The sequence below is a fragment of the Lycorma delicatula genome, chromosome 3 (genome assembly GCF_047948215.1).
Source record: "Lycorma delicatula isolate Av1 chromosome 3, ASM4794821v1, whole genome shotgun sequence".
In the NCBI taxonomy this organism is placed as follows: Eukaryota; Metazoa; Arthropoda; class Insecta; order Hemiptera; family Fulgoridae; genus Lycorma; species Lycorma delicatula.
Window position 1 is genome coordinate 111,496,838 of NC_134457.1, and position 24,233 is coordinate 111,521,070.

Genomic DNA, 24,233 nt, shown 5'->3' on the forward strand with positions numbered 1-24,233 from the left:
CAGTTTGGTGAGCGTTTTGCAGTACACGGCAACTGTAATTGTTGATTTGTGTTTAATGAAATCAACCAAAATAACGCCCTTTTTGTTCTAAAAAATGCTAGCCAACATTTTTCAACTCTAGTACGGAGATTGCTTATACCTTTTCGGTTTTGGGGAATCTGAATGGCGTCACTGCATTGACTCTTGTTTGAATTCTGCGTTGGTATAGCTTATCTCTATATATATTGGTATCTATATATTGGTATAACTTATCATTGTCCGTAACAAAGTGGGAAAACAAATCATCTTCATCTTGTTGATAGCAGTCCAAAAATGCTCGTCCATTGCACATTCTTTGCTGTTTGTGTTGGTCGGTGAGCATTTTCGGTACCTACCTTGAACACAATTCGTGATATCCTGGCTTTTCTGTGACAATCGTGTAGATAGAGGTGCGTCTAACACGTGGAAATTCATCAGCCAGATTGACTAATCGTCAATTACCGATAACATGGCAGTTTTCTATTCACTTCACTATTCACCTGTCACTCTGCTCTTCGTCATGCTCATTTGTGCAGCTATTTTTAAAGTCTCAACACCATTGTCTGACCTTTCCTTCACTCATTACTGTAGATCCATACACTAGGCACAATTTCAGCAGCTGAAGACCCTTTTTCACATAAAAATCGAATTACAGTGCCCACTTCACAACTGGCAGGATTGTCGCGGACACTGTGATCTGCATTCACTGACAAGCAAACGATTACTTTATGAAAACAACTGCAGTGGCTTCGTAAATAGCCGGTAGATGAACTTACATAAGTGAAATTATTTTCAGACCCGCTAATATTTAAATATAAGCTGACGGCTCTTACTTTATGAATATGCCTCGTAATATTCCTACATATGTTTTTTTTATTTTTTGAAGGAAATGTGTTTCAGTTGCTGTTATATGTTATTTGTTAGTTTTTAAATTTGTGTTTTAAATCCTGGTAAAACTTGAATGCAATTGTTTTCTTTTTGAATTCAGACTGCATTGAGGTTTGTTTTAGACCTTTGAAATGTTAATTTTTTAATCAAAACACTATAAATATCCTATTATATTGTTATAAATAATAAACAATAAAAATGATTTTGCATGCTGCTGTATTGCAAAGGAAAGAAAGAATTAATCTGTATTGAAAATTAATTAAAATATGAATAAATGAACAGTGCTACTTAATAATTCTGCTTGAAATATAAGAAATTATTTTTTTTTTTTACCCTAAGTAATTTAAAATAATGTTTAATTTTTTTTACCTATTATTTCTTCCACATGATTTGTCTGTTTACTGTTTTCAGTACATATGTAGCTTTAGTGAATTAAAAATTTCTTTAAGTAAGTACCTATCCTCTGATTGGTTTGAGGTTACTGCTGCTAGACTACATTCAGATTTGCTAAGTGATTTTCCAAGATATTTTCATTTTCTAAACAAGGAAATAATAAATGCATATATTTTGTGTATTAACATATTTTGATAGATCAGTATTTATTTAAGAGTGCAAGGTTCTCTAGAAGATCAGAAATAGGTTTTTTTGCTCTTATATAATTTTTACTTTAATAAATGTGAAATTTTAAATTGAGTCGTACAATAAAAACAATAATTAGTATCTTCTTAAAAATGTTATTTATATCTGATGAGGGTTTCCAAACAGCCACAATCTTTATTGCACCAAACAACATTAGAAAGATTGTAAATAATTATTTGCAAAGTATTTAAAAAGAATTCAGTGGCTGAATAACAGTTGAAACACTGATCATAAACACACATTAATTGTAACTGTAAAACTCAAAACAACTTTTATTTACTAAAGAGTAATTGGAAAGATTCATCTTTGAAAAATACTGATAGATTAAGTTGTATGATATTCCAAAAATCTCCAAATATGTAGTGCATCTTTGTTAAATCATATCCTGTAGCAATCTGCGTCCCTTATGTATATAGTAAGTGTATCTGTAATTTATTGTGTCCCTAATCATCAAGCCTTGCTTGGCAGTTGCATCAGAGGTTGCTGATTGAAATACAACTTTTCATTTTGGCCCAAAATGAAAAGATGTATTTCATTTTGGCCCAAAATGAAAAGTTGTATTTCATTTTGGCCCAAAATGAAAAGTTCCCTTTCTGCACAGAAAGGAAGTGTTAATCATCTATGACACCATTAAACCATTTTTAAAAACTGATTGAAAAGCAACGCAACAAAACCCAATGTGAGTTGAGTTTTACATCATGTAACATGGTGTTTGTTGGTTTGGAAACTGTCATTAGTTAAAAATAATAAATTAATGTTTTGTAAATTACATGTATAGAACCTGAAAAAAAAAATATAAAATAGGGTATCAAAATAATTTTTATAAATGTACAGAAGAAATTTGAATAAATTTCAGCATTTTGAAATTACTAGAGAGTTGCGAAAAGGTTTTTAAAACTGGTTATGTATAATGGAAGCAGTTTATATTACCAAATATTTTCTAATTTTAATATTAAGAATGCTAAGCTTTATTAATTTAAACATATAGTTCCATAGTTTTTTTTTTAATACTAAGGAAAAAGAATTTATATTTTATGCTATAAATGCCCAATTCATGTTAATTAAGTTTTACCATTGTACAACCTTTTGTGACACAATGCTAACATTTTCATCTTTCATCCAGATTTGTTTAAATTTCAGCCAGGCTTGACATTTTTTTATACTCACACTAATTATACTGTATATTGTACTGTTCTTTATTCTATTGGTTTGTTTTTCTGTAGTCATGAAAAATTGCTTATTTCAAGAAATAAATAATACTAAATAAATAATACTAAAAATTACAAACACAATACTCATAACATAAAATAAAAACACAACAAAAATAAAATACAAACATAGATTTAAACACACTCACTATATTGAATTATACAAAACAGTATTTTATTCTACAAATATTATAATATATTAACAATTTTTTGGTAAATTATTTATCCATTAATAAACAAAATTTTGCTTACTGATTCTCACAGCAGTTTAAAATACCGGGTGATATTTAAGTATGGAACCAGCTTTATACTGCATATCTGTGAGGTATTTGGAGGCAGAAAGAAATGGGGTTATACATAGTTAAAAAATTTGCATTATATTGGGTTGTTAATTTGTGTTCGCCATATTTAATTCTTTTAAATAGAAAGGTTTTAAATCGTTTAAATAGAAAATTTTAAATCGATGTGTCATATATCCATATGACACATGATTCGATTTAAAATTTTACAAGAAAAACAATTGTGAATTCCATTTTTCTGTTAATGCCTTCGTTATTGAGATGTAGCATTCAAATTTGCAACGACAGAAAAATTATGTTAACAATAAAACAAGGTAAAATGTGCTGCGTGAACGATTTTATTGCATTTTAAATTTATAATGTATACATTAACAAACTTTAAATAATGCTATGATATTGATAATAATAAACAATAACTAATAATTAACAACAAATTAAACAGCCGTATAACTAATATTATTTACTTTAATATTATTATATTTATTTTTAAATTTTAAATAAATGTTTTCAATCGTAAATTACTAATGAAATAAATTTTGAAAGCATCCTATTGTACAATGGTTCAAGTAGTCCCAAAAAAAATCTGGAGAATACAGGTCTTGAGATCTGGCAGGCCATTTTATGGCTCCTCTACAACCTATCCATTATTTGGAAAGTATTCATTTAATATTTACCTCGCCATTAGGTTATAATGAGGTAAAAATCTTGCTAAAACCCGTTATTATTCTTGTCCAACATTTTCCCAGATATTTTATAAAATCCTATTGGCTAACAAGTTGCAGTAAGCATCTCATGTAAGAGTGTCATCTAAAATAAAAGGCCCTACAATACAATGACCAACGATTCCTGTACAAACGTTCACTTTCTGAGGGTGATGTGTATGAGCTTCTAACATCCATCTGGGATTATTATCGCTCCAATGTCAACAGTTTTGCTTACTCACATGGCCATTTAACATAAAAGTCACTTCATTAGTAAGTATTATATAATTAGAAGAATTTGTGTCTATGTCTAATTTGTGCATTGTAATATCAATAATCAACTCGGCAGCCAAAATCATCTTCCAAAAGTTCTTACACCAGGTCTAGTCACAATATATATTTTTTAATTACACTTTAAGACGTTATTTCAATAAATAATAATATAATATTCTAAATAATTGCACAATTCTAGCAGACTCGGCAATGCTTTGCTATTGCTAGATTTGAGTATACATACAGATTAAATGAACCCACTTGAAAGTTTCATAAAACCTTAAAAAACTGAACATTAGGAACTTCACAAAATTTAACCTTTCACTTATAAAAGTCAGAATGTAAATAAATCCAAATGCCAAAACAACAGCACTACCTATTGGATTTAATTCACTCACTCTCTAATCACAGTATTCGGTGGAAAATAATTTTTTAACGAAAAGGGTTGTGGCTGCAAAATCATTACAATTAATACTGAACATTAAGAAACTTACAAAACATTATGGAAGTTCATAAAATTTAACCTTTCACTTTATAAAAGTCAGAATGTAAATAAATCCAATTGTAAGAACAGCTCTACCTATCGGATTAATTCAAACTACTCTCTAAACATAGTAGTCCGTTAAAAATATGAATTTTAATGTAATAACAACACTAAACTACGACACAAGTAACTGATATGCGAAGAAGCAACAAAATAAAAAAATTTCCTAGAAACCAATCACAGCACCAACTACCGCATCTGACTGATATGCCAAAAATTAAAAACAATTTCTAAATGCAAATGCAGCACTGCCTACCAGATCCAATTTTGAACCTTAACCATCCCAAGATCAACAGCAACACATAAATAAATAAATTAATTATAAAAACATTTTCTATCGGATCAAATTGTGAATCTAAAACTTAATCACACACACAAAATTTCATCAAAATCAGCCCAGCTGTTTAGGAGGAGTTCAGTCACATACACATGGTCAGAAGAAATACATATATATTATATATATAAATTTATATATATATATATATATATATATATATATATAAAGTTAAATCACATACCTCTTGGTAAGGCTGAACTCTTTCACCATGCCCATACATCATTAACAGGTTATTCTTTTGGTTTCACTTAGAGGAGGCGTTGTTATTTGAAGATTTGATATTTAATAAATGAACGAGGAAACTAATAATAAAACTTTTACCAAAAAAAACAAATTTGAACCACTAGGCCTACAATTCACTTTTTACTAGCACTGCTTAAAGTTTACTATAACACTGCTTAAAGTTTATTATTATATCCATTATGAATGTAAAATAAAATTGTCGATGTAACACATTTTACCTCGTTTTATTGTTAGCATGATTTTTACATCGTTGCAACTTTGAATGCTTATAACTTGATAACGAAGGCACTTAACAGAAAAACAAGTTCCTCCATTGTTTTATTGAAAAATTTTAAGTTAAAATCATGTGTCATATGTCCACCTTGCTATTTAAAAAAATTAAATTTGATTCAATGTGGTGAAAAAAAATTAAAAACCCACCATAATGCAGATTGTTTTTAACTATGTGGAACCCAATTTCTTTCTGCCTACAAATACCTCTCAGATATGCAGTATAAAACTGTTTCCATACTTAACTATCATTTTTTTTTAATACATTTTCATTATTTTTTTATGAGTACATTTTAACTCTCTGTATGAATATTTTTTAAGCAAAATATGTAGATAGAAATTTGTTATATAACACTAATTAAGTCTTTGCAAAGTTGAAAATCTTATATTCAGTTCTACTTCAAACTGAATTCTTTTTAGTGAGTGGAAAAAGAATGACAGTTTTCCACAGAACTAGAGCGAAATATGTCTACCTAAAAAAAACAAATAAATTGTATTAAAGTGTACTTGACAACCTTGTTCTCTTAATATGTTTTATTTGTTGTAACAATCTTTTTTTTTACCTTTTTATTTTTTCTCAAAAACATAAGAGTTATCATTATAAAACATGAATTTGTTTCATTTACAGTATATGTCTACACAAAACAATTGTGTAGATCTGAATGGGACTATACCAAATTAATTAAAAATTGCATTTTAAGTTATAGAATGGTTACAGATTATATAGTGAATTTCAATTAAGTATTTTATTTGAACATGTGTAATTTCACTGTATTTGGAAATTTTTACTGGTATCTATTTAATTGTTTTATAAAAATATGAATGAGATTTTTGTTACAACAAATTATATATTTTTTTTTTATTATTGAGAATTATTGAGTTGAAGTTCTTACATGCATACATACAAAGTTCATAAGAGCATGAGGTTTATTTTAAATAACCATATCTTAGTCCAATTAGCTATATAATAAAAATTGTTACTGCTTTTTTTAATATCAGAAGAAGCCCATCGGACTGATCTAGTGGTAAAACTCGTCATCATAAATCACTTGTTTAACAGCCGATTTTTGTTGTTGAAGGTTCTGTGATTCAAATCCTAGTAAACATTTATTACTTTTATGTGGATTTGAATATTAGACAGTGGATACCGGTGTTCTTTGGTGGCTGAGGTTCAACTACCACACGTCTCAGGAATGGTCGGCCTGAGTCTGTACAAGACTACACCTCATTTACATTTACATATCATCCTCATCTCATTGGGTCATGAGGGGTTGCTTACTGTTCACTAGTTGAACAGATTGCAACGTACACATTAGGATTAATAATAATAATATCAGAAAAAGAATAAAATGTAAAAGTAAATCTTTTTTACATGAAATTAATTTAAAAAAAATTATAATTCACAAATTTTAACTTAGTAGTAATTCATAAACAATGAATACTTGAGTTCTGTAAATATAATTTTTTACATAATTATACAATAAATTAAAAATTCTATTTTATTATTAATTTTAAAGAGTTTTAAAGTTTTAATTTTATTTAGCAAATGACAATTAATGGTACTTAAGTTACCCTTAAAAATGTACTCATTATGGTCCTCTGTATTCCCTAAAATCTTTGTCCCCCTTGTTGATTGAAAGCAGTCTTATTAAACAGTGAACGACAGAAAAATCTAATCTTTTTTAATGAGAATTGCATATTATCTATAGTTGTTATTTTTTTCCATCTAATCTGATTAAAAATGTTTTATTAATATATGTACTTTATTTATGAACTATGGATGATTAGTCTTTTAATTTATAATTTAATGTACTCTAATTGAAATAAAACAATATAAGAACATAAATTTTCATTAATTATTTATATATTTTACCGATACAAATAATTTCAGGTATTAGATATTTAATTAAAGATATACTATTAAAAATAAAAATAAATAAATTTTGATTAATGTAGTTTGAGTGTTTAATTTTTAAAGTTTAATTATTTTTGTGTATTCTAATATAAATTGCATACTCTTACTACATAGAACTACATATTTTTATAGTTTTATTTTCTGTTTGTTAATTTTAAGACAAGTTTTTATCTTGCTTTCATTGTAGGTCGTAGCATAATTACAAAGAAAGGTGATGGATCACAAGTGAAAGAATCCACAGACAGCAGTACTACCCTTGAAGATGATGATGTGAAGGGTGAGTTAATTAAATTCTGTTTTTATGTGTTATTACCAACTATAATATGTACATTAGTATATTATATATTATTCTAAAAAATTTATAAAAGTATATTATAGCAAAACCTTGTTTACTTATTCTGTAACATTATGTTTTGATACTGCTTTTTTTATGAATACGGCATCACAATAAAAAATTTGACATTCACTAACAGTAGTAAAGAAGAAAAAGAAAATTTCTGGTCAGTCAATGTAGTAGCCAATATGCCTCTAAATCAAAAGGTTGTAAGTTCAACTCATAGTGGCATTTTAATATTTAATTTAATTTTCATTTTATTGCTCACATAATTTACTGCTTATATATGTAAGCAGCATCCTTAAAAAAGTGAGATTTCTATAAATTAACATTTTTGTGTATCCGAATCATTATTTTCATAATGTTTGGTTTCAGCAGCAAATATCTTTTTGTTAAAACTGTGTTATTATAGATGAACACAACACTTAATCATTAAAATTTTGTTTTTTGTTCAGATCCAGGCTAAGATATCTTGTTTTAATTTTGCTTTTTGTTCAGATCCAGGCTAAGATATCTTGTTTTAGTAGTTTAATGTTGAACCTTTGCCAGTGAAGTAACAAGTTATTTGGTTTCAAAAATGATTTAGCTGATAAATCTGATTTAGTAGTAATAATAACTGACTTCTGCAATTTAAAAAAAAAAATACATTACACTTATATTTATTCATTAATAACTTCCTTAACATTATAAGAATGGTAATTATATTCATGCACAAACAGTTATACAGACTGCTTCCATGACTATAATCATTTAAATGTTCAAACCTAAGGATTTTAGGTTCAATCTTTAGCCAGGATCTTGACAAAATTGAACTGCCAAAACTAGGGCTTCCTGACCATCAGCACAAACTATTATTATTTTTACATCTGGGACAATGAGTTTCCAGCAGTTTATGAAGCTTGTATTTTATTATTCAAAATAAAAATAAGCTTGTCAAATTGTCTTTTAATTTTAATGAATATTATGATAATCTGAGTTGCTGAGGATTTACTGTAATTTTAACCCAATTGGTAACAGTATAATTATATATTATGAATATTATGTTATAGGTATGATGTATTGCTATATTTTAAATGAAAGTGTTCTTAATTAAATTAATTGTCAATTACAAAACGGTTTCTTCTAGTATATTTATTAATTATTTTCCTTTCTATGCAAGCCAATACAAGAATATGTATATGTTTTAATGTGATATTTTTATAGTATTTTTTAAAAATATTTTTCTATTACTTAATTTTAATGGTAAATAGATTTACGATTTTAACCTACTTTTAGTTTAAAATTTTGATATTTATATTATGTATTTTTTAAAAAATAATAATGTTTTGTTTGTTATAAAATTTTATTAATAGTTCTTTTTAGACTATTAACAGTGTAATCAAAGTATGATTATATAAGTTCCAATTTTATTAATTAATATTATTTACAATAGTACTACTAATAATAATGTTAATTTCAGTGCGTTATTAGGTAAATGTGGTTATTAAAAAAAAAAGATTAATTATTTTATATTTTTATTTGTTGGAAAAGTATACTAGTGATAATATTTATCTAAATATAAGAAATTATATTCTGTTTTTGTAAAATGAAGAGTTCTTTAATTCATACTTACAACTAATATGTGGAATTTATACACATGTAAATATGTACATATATTGATGTATGGTATGTGTAGAAACAAGAGTTCTACATATACATACACCTAAAAATGTGTATGTATTTTATGTATAATACTTTTACGTATGTTTTGGTCAGTCTTAGTTTTAAGTTGTGTGAATTCTTTTACAAATTACAGACCTTATTTAATAGTATTAAAATTCACTCTATATGACATATTATACAGTACTGCTTTTTTATTTGTTGTTTATAGTCCTAAGTAGTTGCAGATTTAGAAAATATTATTATTATCTCATAGTTTGTATTTATGCACTTGTGTAATTTTCTATGATTTAACAAATTGTAGTAGCTGATAACTTATTTTTTTTTACTTCAACTAATTTACGTAATTTACCTTTATATTATCAACATAATTAATCATGTTAGTTGCTATAATAATAGATACTTTCGTCTTTTATTTGCTTGATATTAATTATTATTATTATAAACTGTATTCAGTTTACCTATATTTAACATGATGTAGTGTTATTTATTAACATTTTTTTGTCATATTGTCAATCGAATATCATGAGAATAAATTATTGAATCTTTTAACTTTTTTTAATTACTGTAATCCTCTTACAAATTTATTTCTTTTTTTAGTAATTAGTAACACTTTTATTTTTATAAAATCTGAATTTTGCATGATTATATTTATTAGTTAAAGTATAATTAAGCTAAAAAATAGTTTATTTACATTAAAGAAATATATAGATTTTAGTTTGCACCCTTTTTTCCTTTTTGATATAATTTTATAAAATTTACTTTTTTTAAAGCCTTGTTTTTATTTATTTATATTTTCATTTTGTGATAAAACATTAATTTACATTAACATTTATTTACCTTATATGCATAGATATAAATAATAAAAGTGTCTTCTTTTTCCTATTAAAAATTTTTATATAATTATTTTATTTTTAATGCATTAATGCTGTAAAATATTAGAGCATATTAACTATTTTACTATGCATTGATAGGTTAATGTTATCTTTAAAAATTTAGATATACAGTAAAACTTCCCAGTATCGGACACGGCTCGAGAACAATAATCTGTCTGTCTTAGAGGCGTCTGCTACTCAGAAATGTGAATACAGCATTATGTTCAGTTATTGTACGGAAAAAAACAATTTGAATAGAACAACAGTAATGGTATCTTGTATATTTATTTCATGTAAATTAAAATTTAAAAAAAGTAGTTGTTAATTAAACAACTTTGTAAAATTCAAGTTTTTTTTAATTGTCTTTCTAAAAATAAAACACTATCCTCAATGTTCATATTTGAATAAAATGAATAATACTGTACCAATGTAATTGACCAGTAAAATTACTGTCTACTAAAATGGAATAAAAACAGTGTAAGCTACAAAAATATTAATCAATGAATCTACAGTAGGCAAGAACATTAATCAAGACACGTGTATAAAAAATAATGTAAAAATAAAAATAAAAAACCAAATACCGATATGTAAAATTTATTTATATGTTGATAGTTTAAAATAGCTACCTATTTTAGTTTGAACTAAGTCCTGAAAAAATTAGTTTAGTCCTGGTATATATGTTTTTTTGACTGCACTTCTAATATTAAAATAATGCCTTCTGGTATTCCTTCTGGTAATCCTTTCTGTAAGAAATATTGTTTTGATTTTCTAACCTCTTCTTTTGCTTCCCTACTTGTGATAGTAAATCTGGGTCCATTGTCATTATCATTATCATCAAGATTCATTATTGTTTGTTTTGAAGTAGCTAAAATTTTAAGACAGTAGTTTGAGGCAGCAACAAGATCACAGATGTCAGTTGATACATCCTCTGCGTTAAGTTTGTCATCAATGTTCGGGTACTCTGTAGTTTCCAAATTGTTCATAAGTTCTTGTAATTCACTCTGCCTCACAGAATTTTCATTTGGTTTTTATTCGGTTTCATAAGGTTTTCATTATTGGAATTGAAGTTAGTTTGTGGAGGTTTAATACTGGCTTTAACGAAACAATTTCTCACTGTTGCAGTAGTAACTGCTTTTTAGTCATACGAATCCATAAAATTGCATCCAACACACTAACGTTTTTAAAAAGCTCATCAGCATCCATAACTTTCATTGTTGACCTAGGTACTGTAACACCTTTTTTCTGTACTGAATTTTAAAGTTCTGAATTATCCCCTGATCAAGCAGTTGACATATTCAGTAATATTTGGAGGAAGAAATATCAATTTTACATTTTCTAAGCTATCTTAGGGTGGGATTTTCCATTGTCCAAGAACAGTATGACTTTCCTATTTTGCCTTCCCATTCTATTCAACTTAACAATTAGTCCATCATTGTGTCCCGAGTCATACAAGATGATTTTATTTGAATACCTTCAATTTTTTATGAATTTATGTTCACGCTGTTGAAACATTGTGGCTTTGCCGATTATTAGTGGTTTTTCAAATTCACCTGAAAATGTTCGCAGCCAACATAACAGTCACTGTTTCTTTTGACATCTTCTCCTGTACATTTTTCCTCTTTCAAATACATTATTTTACTGGGTAAAGCCTGGAAAAAAGGCCAGTCTGATCAGAAATAAAATTGTTTCATTATAACTCCTGCATGCATGCAAATGAGTTTCATTTTAATTCAACAAATGATCAATGCATCATTATTTTTGATTTTGATGATACTTGGTATATGATAACTACCCACCTTGTAGTTGCCAAAAAATATTTTTTTATATTTAAAAAAAAAATTTTCTTGAGTAATAGACTCTCGCAACAGGTAAAAACAGTCATTTTCATCACTTTTTCCACGGGCTGTAGCATTCTTATTCTACATCACACAGAGGTAAAAAAGGGCTTTTTGGAAAAAGTAAAGATGGAACTTCATTTTAGTGTACTCAAAATTCATTTTGTTACATAACCAAATCTTGTAATGTTTACTGAAGTTACATTTAAAATTGTTGTTCTTTTAAAAATAAATAATTTGTTTTTAAAATAGTAGTTGTTTTTTAAATAAATAATGAAGGGCTTAAGGTAACAGGCCTGTTATTTTACCTTTTAACTCTTAAGTACTAATAGTACTTATAAAAAAAAACTGGACTGTTACCAAGTGTCCTTCATTAAAAAAAAAATGGCTGCCAAATCGTAAGATTTGAAAATGTCTCATTTTTGGGACCCAAAAACCACATGTGGGACAGGTGGCAAAAATATGAAATGTTACAGAAGTAAGTACTTTTTATGTATTTTAAAACCACATAAAATCTATTTTGTTACTCAAAAGGGTTGATGAGTAATGAAGCCAACAAAACCACTAAAAACACTGTTCCTTCTAACCATAAACAACATATTTTTTCAGATTATAGAAATTACAACTAAACTCATTAGAATGAATAAATTTATAATTAATAAATAGTCAATTATAAAATTATAAATAATAATTACAAAATGATAAACAATTTAAGTACATTAACAAGTTGTTCAATTCACTTTCATCATATTTTACTCCTGCTAATGGAAGTTATGAATCTTGCCTTTTTGATAATAAACTTAACTAACATAACTTAGTGTTCCTGCCACTTTTTTATTGAGTAGAACTGATAAGTTCTCATTCATCTTTGGTGTAATGTTGTGTTCCCTTCCAGTAGTTGATAAAAACAGTTCTGAAGGCCTGAGAATCTTTAAAATACTTTCCAGTTAACCAGTACTTGATTATCCCTCAATGATTTCTTGAATGAAGTACCAGGACCCTACAGATGGAAAAGGTGTATTTTCCTTCTTTTTTAAAATATATGAGAAATGGATATAGTGTGGCATAAGTTTTTGACCTGTGATATGACTGTACTTCATCCTGTATCACAAAAGGAAAATTTTGAGAGAAGTCTCCTGTTACAATACTTTCACCCTCCAACAAGTTTTCCTTTTTAATATTGAGGAAATTAGCTTATTTCTTTGAAACAAAATGTGCCTTTTTAGATTATTTAAATTTTCAGTAAGTTTATCTAAGTACTTTTGAAATGGAAGAATTTGAGTAGTTAGTTAACAATGGGCAAAAGAAACCCACTGTTTGAAGATAATTTCAGAATTAAAATCATCCCTGCTCTCTTGCAGTAATCTGAGCATTTTGTTAGTGCCTGGACATTTTTCACAGTTTGACAGCATGCTGTACATTTGATGGCACATCGAACATATATTCAATGTATGTGACATTGAAACATGCCATGGTTGAAAGGAGAATTTTATAATCAAATTTCATTTTTAGAGCAAATAACATGAGTTTTATGTTTTGGTGGGTGACATATACACAAACAGAGCGAGTACCTGACCCTCCAGTCTGTACACAAAATTTAGGTCTTATATCAGCAAATTTTGAAAAGCAAATTTTTAAATTATGGTTTTCTTTGAAGACTATGTACAATTCTTTTAAGTTACATAAGATAAGCCTTTTTTTGAATATTAATTTTCTTCCAGTCAGTTTGTCTTACAGAGACATAATCCTTCTTGCCTGTTATCATTCAGGTGTACTCATCATTCTGGTAAAAATCTTTAACACATTTAATAACATTTTCATCAATTACATGACTGGGTTTCTTGCCGATTTGTGACAAAATTCCACTTGTTTTAACTAATTTTTTGGATTGATGGCTAAATACTGACTTACACTAAACTCATTTTGAATTTTTTGAATGCTCCAGCTGCTTGTAATAAAATGAAATATTAATTTTTTCCCAAGTTGATGCAACTGTTTTCATTTTATCCATTATTTTAATGATTAATTCTTCATATTCCCAGCCTAAATCACTGTAATTTTGTAGTACTAAATTGGTTTCTTCTATAGAAATATTTAAATCAAAGGAATTGTTAAATTTACTATTAACTGACTGCTATTTTTGTAACTTTATTTTTTTTAAAATTGTTTCCTTTGCGTTGCTCGATAATTTTTGAGCTCTAATGGGGGAAATGTCCAAGTGCTGAATAAACTTTATTCACAGATTCAACTATAACATGTTGTGGCTCAAATATATCATGACATTCTGGTTCGCTTTCTATATCATGTTGTGGTTTTTTATTTTGTTTAAATATTTTGTACACAGTGCTCTGCTTGGAATTAATTTTAAATTTGGATTGCTTTTTGAAAGTGCCAAATATACTTCTCAAAGAGATTTCTTAACCGGTTTATTGTGACAGCTAAATGGGCCAGAGCAACTTTTCCCATTAATATGAAAATATTTGTCAAAATATTCAGTTTTATGAAAAGTACAGATATTTTTTGTTTACATCTACTTTATAAAGATATCAATGTTATTTGCTATTCAGTAAACTCTAAAATATTGTGCAATACTGAATATCTATTGTAAGTTAATTTGACATACTCTTTTAGTGTGAATGCCAATTGAACACTCCATAATCATTTTTATAAAATGCAAGGGTTCTTACCATAAAAATACAGTTAGTATAAATTACAAAACTACCAATTTCACCTCACTTTGTCTTATCCCAGTTTCTCTACAGCTAAAATAAAAATTTCTCTTCTTAATAAAATTAAAAATAAAAGATATCACGTAAAAGAGAAGCTCACACTACTAATAAAGTTACTTAATAAACACGTGTAGATTACCCAACCGCAGTATTAACACTAGCAACAACACAACATATCGTATTAAAATTAAAGCAGTAACTGAGCCTTCTGCAATGTTTACATTTAGGATTATGCAAATATTCATGTCCATGCATGTCTATTCACTTTTGTGTTTAAACAAGAGTTTGTGTGTATGAGTTATACTTTAAATAACAAACTATTTAAAATATAAGCTATCTCATTATAGATATATCAAAATATTTTGTATAATAGGCCTATTTTATCTGAAAAAATACATGCTGTAAATTTTTTTGAATACATTGTTTATGGTTAGAAGGAATGGTGTTTTTAGCGGTTTTGATGGCTTCATTACTTATCAACCCTCTTGAGTAACAAAATAAATTCTATATGGTTTTAAAGTACATAAAAAGTACTTCTTATTGCTGTAAAAATTTCAAATTTTTGTCATCTGTGTCCCACATGTGGTTTTTGGGTCCCAAAAATGAGACATTTTCAAAATCTTACGATTTGGCAGCCATTTTTTTAATGAAGGACACTTGATATCAGTCCAATTTTTTTTTATAAGTACTAGTACCTAAGAATTTTTAATATAAAAATTTTATTTTAATTTTTTTTAAATATAAAAACATTTTTTGGCCTTTACAAGGTGGGTAGTTATCATATACCAAATATCATCAAAATCAAAAACAGTGATACAGTAAAATTTTTGAAAAATTTGTTGAATTAAAATGGAATACCTTGCATATTTCATTTAACTCTTCCTTTCACTTAGACACCAAATTTTCATCTACAGCACCAGCTTCACCACAAACATTTATATACGAAATGTCTAATTTATATGAAATCTCTAATTTGGAATTTATCTAATTAACCCCCTTCTAATAGTTTAAACTCATCGTAATAAAGTTCTTTAGCAATTTCTAGGGCTTTTTCACGTATTAAAGTTCTAGAGACCAGAATGTTATTAGCATGAGTCCTACGAAATCACTCATAAGTCAAATTGTCAACTGCTGTGCCTGGCATTAAATGCACATTTGCTTAAATGATTGTCATTTTCAATCTATGACTTTAGGATAACAAGTGTGCTTTTTAAGATATCGCTTATCTGAGTTTTCCCGACATCAAAACATTTTGCACACATAAGTGTTCGTGACATCACACACATAAGTGTTTGTTTTTATTAACATAAAACTGTTACTTTTTCTTGTAATGGTAAGCATTTTTGATTTTGAAATATTTTAAGTTGCGGAAACAATTTTTGTAAAATGCAAGAAATTGAACATACATATAAAAAATGTACTACTAGAAAAAAGTATTATACCATAAGAATAATATTACACATGTTCAGCATACAGTATATACCTGCACAGCAACTGATGACGGATCACGCAGGATGATGAATTGATTTAAATCATAACATCAGTGTCTAGACAGGAAATGATGCAATTATCAACAGATAAACAAAATAGTCACTCTTAATTAGCATAAAATAAAACAAGGAAAATTATAATTTTTATTCCTGCTGTCCGTTTTTCAGAACTGATTGAACATTTTTTATAGGTAAATTCATTGTCTGTATCCATTATTTAGAAGGTCTGTTATTGAGAAGTATTTTATCCATTACTACTATCACAAAACTGCTGGGAAATCTAAAATTGTCTGATATTTAGAGTAGTTTGTTATTGGAAAGTGTCCGTTAAGGGAAGTTTTACTGTAAATCAGTTTAATTTTTTTTACTGAACTTCTGTGTTTTCTTCTTTTCTGATTAGAGTACATAATTTAATTATTTGATATGTTTTGAGGAGGGACATTATTTATATTTTTGAACTGGCAAAGAAAACAAATGTGATATGATTTTTTGTAGTTATTTAAGTACTATATTAACAAACGTATTCTTTTTAAATAAAACTAATGGATCAAAGAATCAAAATGGCCACTGAATAATTGTATTTTTTTATAGGTTATAGTTTAGGTATCTGATGAACATATGGGTGAATCTGTCTTACTTATCATTAATTAATTTTTTTTATAGAAAAATATAGAAAAAGTAATTAGATGTACTTAAATATAATATTTATATATTAGAAATAGAACCTGTACTGTATCTCTCTTTGCTTGGCTATTCTTTATCTATGACTGTTTCTTTATTTTTCTGTTTTCTTTGATACTTTCTTTCTGTAAAATTACCTTTCTTGCATAGCTACATTCTTCGTGACCTACCAAACTAACCAATCAAATTTTATAAATTTTTTTACATACATCACATTTTATTAAATATTATACTCTCTTTGTATGCATGCAGAAAAGTAGTACATATTTGTGTATATACACCTATATATTATTGCGTTTTTATAAAACATTAAAATATATATTGCTTTTGTTTGTCCATTGCATAGCAGAGAAACTTGTAGAATGTAAAGATTGTTTTATAATTTGTATTTATTTCATTTGCCTAATTTCTTCTTTTAACATGTTAGTGTGCATATAAATTTAACAAGAAAAGATAATTTTTTTATATGTTAGTACTTTTTCTACTATAATTTTTTTTTCTTTTTCAACTGATAAAATTAGTTACTTTTTTTGGCTTATAACTTATTTACCTAACTAAAATAAAACCTCATTTTCTAATATTATATTTTGTTATTAACTATTTTTTTTTATGTTAACATAAATTTTATTCATTTCATAAATGTATGTAGACAAATTATTGAATTTTGACTTATAATGCAAGCAGATATAAGAAGATCACTAAAACATACAACTTTTCAAAACAAAAAAAAAATTAAATTAAAATTATTTATAAATATATATTTTTAATCAGCTCAGACTGTTTTATGAGAACTAATCTGTGGTGAAAGCAAACACCAGTAATTTCTGTTCTCTCAAAAAAAGCTGTGAGTTACTATTTTTTCTAAGTATTTTCCCCAGAATCAGATATGCTTAAGAAATGAATTATGTTTAACAGAATCATTTTTCCTTTTTTTTACAGTATTTTAAATCTATTCAGTGATATACTGTTTTTCATCAGAAAACATAATTTTTTTTATTTTAACTTAATTTAATGATTCTTGTAATGTGTCCTATCAAATGTTACAGATTTGAAATTAAAATACCAGATATAAGGTGTTAATAATACTGTTGGTTATTTTATTTTTATTTATTTATTTATTTTTTTTTTTTTTGTAATATATTAATATTAATTATATCTAGATTTATTGCATAAAGATCTGAAAGATTAATGTTAATTTTTTTTATGTAAATGTTTTATCATTTTATTGATACTCTTTTACAGTTGTTTCATGTCTAAAATGTAACAGTTTGAGTAATGTTTGTTAGGCATTTGAAAACAGAATCAAATCATTTTAAGTAAATCTTGCAGGAGATATACATCTTGTTTTCTCTTCAGAAAAGGGAATTATATTACACTAAGCTATGTATGCTTTGTTTATTACAACTAATTACTGATTATAAGATTTAATTAATTTTTTTGCCCAACTTTGTAATGTTAATTATATTTTTTTTTTTTAGATATATATTCTTTTGTATTTACAAATGGATTCAAATTAAACAGTGATTTAGTTGCCAGTAAAGTTTTTTCACAGTTTTTAGACTTTACTTTATAGTTATCTATTTATGATTTTTCTTTATAAACATTTCATTCTTTCTTAATATTTTTTTTTAGTATTCTATCTAGTCTCAGCGACCAATGCTAAAACATGCCATTGTTTTTCTTTAAAAAATTGTCATTTTTTTTTCAAATAGTAATCATGCAAATAAGTTTATTTTTTTTTTACATTATCATATTTCCTCCCTGCATTGTAAATAGTGATTGTTGTGGATGAATGATTAATATATGCATGTAGCTTTTTATTTAATGTACAATAAGATAATTGTAAATGAGTTTATAGTATTCATTTACAGAATTCACTATTCTTTAAGTATATTTCATAATATTTAATTATCATTATCATAGTCATTTGTAAATTTTCATATTTTATTATTGCATATTATTTAGTTTTAAGCTTTTAATAAAATTCATAACTTTTAAATTTAATTTTATGTTTACACATAATAATAATGTACAGTGAAAATTGATGTAATAAACTAAAGAGGAATAAATAAATAACTTATTTGTTCATTGTAAATAATATATGCAATAATGTAGATTAAAATACAAGCTGTATATTTTATTTTACTCGTAGTTTAGATTAGTATTGCATTATTTTTTATTATCTACTGTGTAAATAATTTTAAATTAAAAGGAACAGAGTAAAATAAGTGTTATAATATTGGATTTATATTTTACATGGTTTTTTCCAAATTATTATAATAGTGGAGCTTCCAGTTTTTCAGAGTTTTAATTGCTTTTTTTAAATTGTAGTTAACAAAAAAATGATGTCTAGTTCTTACTTTTTCAAGGACTAATATCTTAAGAATCTTTTTTAATAAAGTACATTCATCAAATAGTTATTAAGTTATGATATTCTTACAGTTGACATTTATCTTCGCAATGCAAGCATAATGAATGCTAACTGTAACATAATTATGTAAAAACTGTCTATGGTCTAGACTATGGAAGTTAGTAATTAATAATCAAATTTCTTCAATATATTGGACCTCATAATATGTTATAATGGTTGAAGTAATAGTGCAGTATGTAAGAAAGATTCTTCTACTTCTAGACACATTTATGTTGTGAGCTTTACATTTACATAATTTATACTTAAAAATTATTTATCTAATGGATCAATGAATTCACAATGATGCTGAACACACAGAGCATCTCCACATCATTCTAGACATGTTGTGAAGCATCTCCAGAGTAATGATTCCTCTGCTATTGTGCGATTCTTAATTTATTAAATATCAATGTGGAGTTACAGGTCTTGATTATTCCCCACAATGAATTGTTGAGTTTGATATGATTGGGGTTTTGTGAAGACCATTGCATGGGGCTGGAGATGCTTATAAACCTCCGCGATTCAGCAGGAAATTGTTCATGTTGGAAAATGTGCAGTCAAAGCTGCGCCCAGAATGACCCCTGTCCTGTTATATCCTTGAAATGAAGGTTTCCAAAACTTTTTCACCATTCACATATTCTTTAAAAAAAATGTGGTCTGAACAAATATCAGATGTCATTCTGGTCATATCAAGACATATGGTGGATTCTTTTCCCACTCATCCACAAAATGAGAATCCCTTAGCTACATAAACCACATTCCTGGCTCATGAACTCGATAATTACATAATCTTCAGAAAACAACACCTGTCTGGAACATCACCTTTAAAATGTTGCTAATAAACTACAGCTTTGCCTCTACACAGTAGTTCAGTGTGGTTAGATTAGAATAATATCCAACAATCATTGATTGAAATGGTCTCTTATTTACGTTTCCTTTTTTTTATGTGAACATTGTCGCCATGGTATATTTTATGAATAGATTTAATTGGAGACTTCTCAATAAATCAATGACTGCAATGTATGATTTCACTTGCGCTTTCTGATGTCCGCTACGCAGGATTCTTTAACACTTCCTGAAGCAAATGCACATTTCTTCTAATATCAAGCATTGGTGCTTTAGTTCCTTATAAAAGAGTTCTCAAAATATATTCATTATTTGCTTGGTGCATTGTCATTCGTGCACCCAAGCACATAACAACTGCTTCTCATCCTTGTGATCTAGAGAGCAAACTTGCCAACTGCAATAATTATTTCTGAGGAACTGAACACCACACAACTTTCAGAACAGTAGCTATATGTTAATTGTACAGAAAGGTACAGGGGTTTTTGGATGTGCTGTTCTCTGAAAAAAAGTATTTAATTTTTAAAAAAAAAAGTGAAAAAGATTAAAGTACTTGTTTAGAAAATAATATTATTTTGTTCAATATGAATTTTAGCTTTATGAAGGATCTTACTGACTTTCCTCATAACAGAACTCATTTATTTTGACTACAGAACAGTAATCAATCAATCAAGAACATTTTTTTAGTTACTTGTATTCATGAGAGTAGAATTTTGCAATACAATTTCAACAATTTTCACTGTATTTTATTTTATTTTCTGTTAATCTTGACAATCCATGCTTCCGTTAAGAAACATTCATTATCATAGGTATATATAATAAATATTAAAAGTTAGTTTTATTTTATTTTCAATAAGTTTTTTAATAGTCAACCTAATCTTTTTTTAATAACTTGTGCATTAAAAAAACCCACTTTTCATTTCTAAACTTTTTTTTTGTTCAAGAAGAATTTGTAGTCCAAGATAGATTTCATTGGAAAATATAAAAAATATTCTACCTTACATTTCTCATGTCTTATTTAAAATCTTGCTGTTATTAAAAGCATGTAATTTTAGTATTTGTTATATTATATTGCTTGTAGTTTTTTTATACTTTGTAACAAAAAACCATGACTGTAATTTTTTTTTACAGATATCTTCACTTACTGAATAAATAAATAATAGCACATTTTGAATTATTTTTTGAACATTTCTGTTTTTTATTGTTAGCAATTTTTTTTTTTTTTAAATAGATGTTTTATGTACATTGTGTTTAATTTAATGTAGAAAAATGTTGTTTAATTCAGTATCCCTCCTAAATGTGTTGTACCCAACTTTTATCAGTGAGAAGTAAATCTTTTTAATTTGTTTTGATTAATTTTATTTCATTAATGTTATTTCTCGTTTTATAAACTTCATATTTATTAATATGGGATCAGAATACACCTTTAAACTCTTTTTCTTCAAATTACTTAGATAATTTGGAAATTTAAAGCTACTATTCAGAAAAATTAAATATGTTAAATATTTGGTGAAATATGTATTTATAGTAAATTACAACAATTCACACAGACTATAAACCCAGATCATAGTTTTATTGATAGTTGGTTTCATCCAACATTCCTGAGACAGTGCCTTTTATCAGAATTAAAGATCAACATAATACTAAGTTCAGTGACTAAGTACATCAGTTACAAACTTTTAAGCCAGGTAAAAGTAACTACATTTTTAATTAGATCTGAACATGAAGTAAGTAAGTTTATAATTCTACTTTACTCAGATAAATTTATTGATGGCACATGTAAGCTTTACCATATTTCTAAACAAGTTGAACTTTGTTACTGAATTTTCTTTCGAGTACCCTGAATATACAAAGAAAATTCATCAAAATTCTGACAGCTTTAATTTCAAGTATATTTCTGATACCTCTAATTATTCTGTAATAAACCTTCATTTCTATAAACTAACTGCAATTTTATAGAACCTGCTTCATCACAAATCTTTAAAATACCACAGGTTGATTCAGATTGCCCAGTCATATCTGCAATTTTTATATCATTTATAATCAGAATTTGGTTTAAAATCATTGTTTAATAACCTTTTTGTGGTGTATCTATAATTTTCTGTACATTTGTTTATACTTCTTTACTAAGTGTTGTTTTGACTTTGTTAATAAATGTGCTTGTTTTTTATTTAACAGTTTGTAATTTATTTTATTTATCAGTGTTGTGTTGCTGTAATAATTGTTGTCATCTCTGTTTTGTGAATTTTTTTTTCTTTCTTTGAATATTATTAGGGTTTGGAAATAAAATTAATTTACTAAATATGAAAATGTTGTTTCTCAGTAACTTAAATTCTATACTTTTATAAATGCCATGGAATACACAATGAAAGTAATTCAAATTAAAGAAAAAGAATTTTTTTTAATTATATTTTATTATCTTTACAATTAAAATGATATTTTATTTCACATTCAGGTAGAATTTTAAAAATTTGAATACTTTTTGTTAATTTTTGTAATGTTAGTCTTGTTGATTTGATATTTAAACTGTGTTGTAATATTTTGGTATGTAGTATAATATATCGATTTTAAATATTAGTATTGAAAGTATTTTAGAGCATTTGCTGTAGCTGAAAATAAAAAAAGTCATTCAAACATAGTTGTTGGGTAGCTTTTCTATGAAGTTATGTCTTCTGAGAGATGAAGTCTACATTGTAAGACCTCATACAAATTTTAATCATGAATGTATAACTCAAATTAAAATTTACTTTAATATGCTAATTTTATTACTGAACTGATTATTTTTCATACAACTTTATAGAGAATTTATATTATTCAATCCAAAACTGAGGATAATGTAAAAAAATCATTTTTTAGTTGATTCAAGGATGACAATTTGTTATGTATCCAAAGAAAAATAGTTTTCTAACATGAGAAAACACTTTCTAAGAAAGGTAAAAAAATAACTTTCTAATAATATTGTTAGTAGCTTACCATGGTTAATTCATCTTTGAGAAATCAGTTGTTTAATAGTTCATTTTCTAAGGTGAAAAGTCCGAGGTTCAAATATTACTTTTGCAAGGGTTTGAATACTAGACAGTAGATACCAGTGTATTGGTGATTGGGGTTCAATTAACCACACATTTCAGGAATGGTTGGCCTTAGTCTGTACTCATTTACATTAATACATATCATCCTCATCTCATTGGACTGACCATGGAGGCTGCTTATTATTCACTAGTTGAACAAATTGGAATGTACACATTTGGAATATAGATATATATTGTTAGGATCTAAATTAAAAGATCTCAAACAGTAAAATATGAATAACAATTAAACAGTTATGAATTTTTTATATTGCTGTTAAACCTAAATATAAAAAAATTACATTTTATTGGTCCTGTATTATACACATTACTTAAATTTAGTTACTTTACAGAAATATTAATTTTTTTATTTGAAAAATTGTAATTCAAAAATGATTTTGCATTTATCAAAGTTATTATATTTTAACTTAAATTTGAAAAACACACTTGTAAAAAAATATAATTTTTAAGTTTTTGAAGAGGCAAAACATAGAACAATTGCTGGTCAGACAGAGGTAAACATTTTACAACTTTTAAACTAATTTCTAAAAACGTTTTTCAATTTTGAAGTATAGTATGTCATTGATGTAAAGATTCAAGGGGTTTATTATATAAGTAAAGATAATGAAAACATACATAAAAACATTTAAAACTTGTATATTATGTAAATCACTTAAGCAGCAGAATAAGATGTATTAAAAAACTTAACTTTTATTGCTTATTAAAATAAGTATTAAAATTTTCATTATTTAACAAAACTGAGATATGTTGCTGAATTCAAGGACTTGTTCTCTGATTATGATGGTGACATATCATATATGTGAAAGATTTAAAAGTAGGTAAAAAAGAATATTGTGTTCTCCCTTACATTTTCTACATAATCAACATCTGAAAATCTTATCAATATTTCTCTCACTAATTTATACCAATTTCCAATTTGTAAGATATTATTATTAATTTATTATTATATTATTATT

At 26.5% G+C, this 24,233-nt stretch overlaps 1 protein-coding gene across 8 annotated transcripts in view; it reads left to right on the top strand.

Moving 5' to 3' along the window:
• The window catches only part of CaMKII (Calcium/calmodulin-dependent protein kinase II), a 724,082-nt gene that overhangs the window by 586,804 nt on the left and 113,045 nt on the right, over positions 1 to 24,233 (top strand). For all 8 annotated transcript variants that reach the window (XM_075360384.1, XM_075360386.1, XM_075360388.1 and 5 more), the window contains exon 12: positions 7,523 to 7,612. In XM_075360384.1, the coding sequence (XP_075216499.1) occupies positions 7,523 to 7,612 (90 nt within the window). The remainder of the gene's footprint in view (positions 1 to 7,522; positions 7,613 to 24,233) is intronic.